At 61.2% G+C, this 845-nt stretch overlaps 1 protein-coding gene across 2 annotated transcripts in view; it reads left to right on the forward strand.

Annotated features, from left to right (window-relative positions):
• Positions 1–448: 448 nt before the first annotated feature.
• The window catches only part of LCMT2 (leucine carboxyl methyltransferase 2), an 18,262-nt gene continuing 17,865 nt past the window's right edge, over positions 449–845 (forward strand). The window contains exon 1 of one of the 2 annotated variants that reach the window (XM_027708928.1): positions 449–549. In XM_027708928.1, the coding sequence (XP_027564729.1) occupies positions 511–549 (39 nt within the window). In that variant the 5' untranslated portion in view covers positions 449–510. The remainder of the gene's footprint in view (positions 550–845) is intronic. The other variant, XM_027708929.1, reaches the window with a different exon arrangement.

Consider the following 845-nt stretch of genomic DNA (forward strand, 5'->3'; position numbering starts at 1 on the left):
CTGATTTGTGGAGTGCAAGATGTGTAGAGATGCTGAACAGGAGAGCACGTGCAGCACTCGTGGCATCTCACACAGCTCAGGTTACCACAGCTCCTCTGTAACTCCCCGTACAAAGAGAAATAACATTCACCACGGCTGCCACGGAGAGTCCCCTGGCCCTGCCCATTTGTCCTCGGCACACTCAGCCTGGGGACCCCAGTCCGGGGTCCCAACAGAGCCATGTCCCAAATGGCAGTGCCACCAGTGCCACCTCTGCTCTCCATGCAGCCCCGGGGACAGAGCCTGGGCCAAACTACTGAGGGTCCTGCTGCATGGAGCCGTTCCCGGAGCCTGCACCTCTGTACAGAGCCCTGCCCAGACCTCTGTCCATATCCCTGCTCCGATCCCAGCCCACAGCCCTGCTCATGTCCCCGCCCACATCCCCGCCCGCTTCCCTGGCGCGGCCTGCGTGACGTCACTGCCTGCGCCAGACGCTGTGCTCCCGCTTCCGGTCGGCGAGGCGCGAGCGGGATGAGCCGTGTGGGGACCGGAGTCGTGAGTGACCGCGGGGTGAGTGAGTGACCCCGGTGTGTGAGTGAGTGACCCCGGTGTGTGAGTGAGTGACCCCGGTGTGAGTGTGAGTGAGTGACCCTGGTGTGAGTGTGAGTGAGTGACCCTGCTGTGTGAGTGAGTGAGTGACTCCAGTGTAAGTGTGAGCGACCCTGGTGTGAGTGTGAGTGAGTGAGTGAGTGACCCTGGTGTGTGAGTAAGTGACCCCGGTGTGAGTGTGAGTGAGTGAGTGAGTAACTGACTGACCCCGGTGTGTGAGTGACCCTGGTGTGTGAGTGAATGAGTGAGTGAGTGAC

The sequence above is a fragment of the Neopelma chrysocephalum genome, unplaced genomic scaffold (genome assembly GCF_003984885.1).
Source record: "Neopelma chrysocephalum unplaced genomic scaffold, ASM398488v2 Primary Assembly neopelma1_96630, whole genome shotgun sequence".
Taxonomy (NCBI): Eukaryota; Metazoa; Chordata; class Aves; order Passeriformes; family Pipridae; genus Neopelma; species Neopelma chrysocephalum.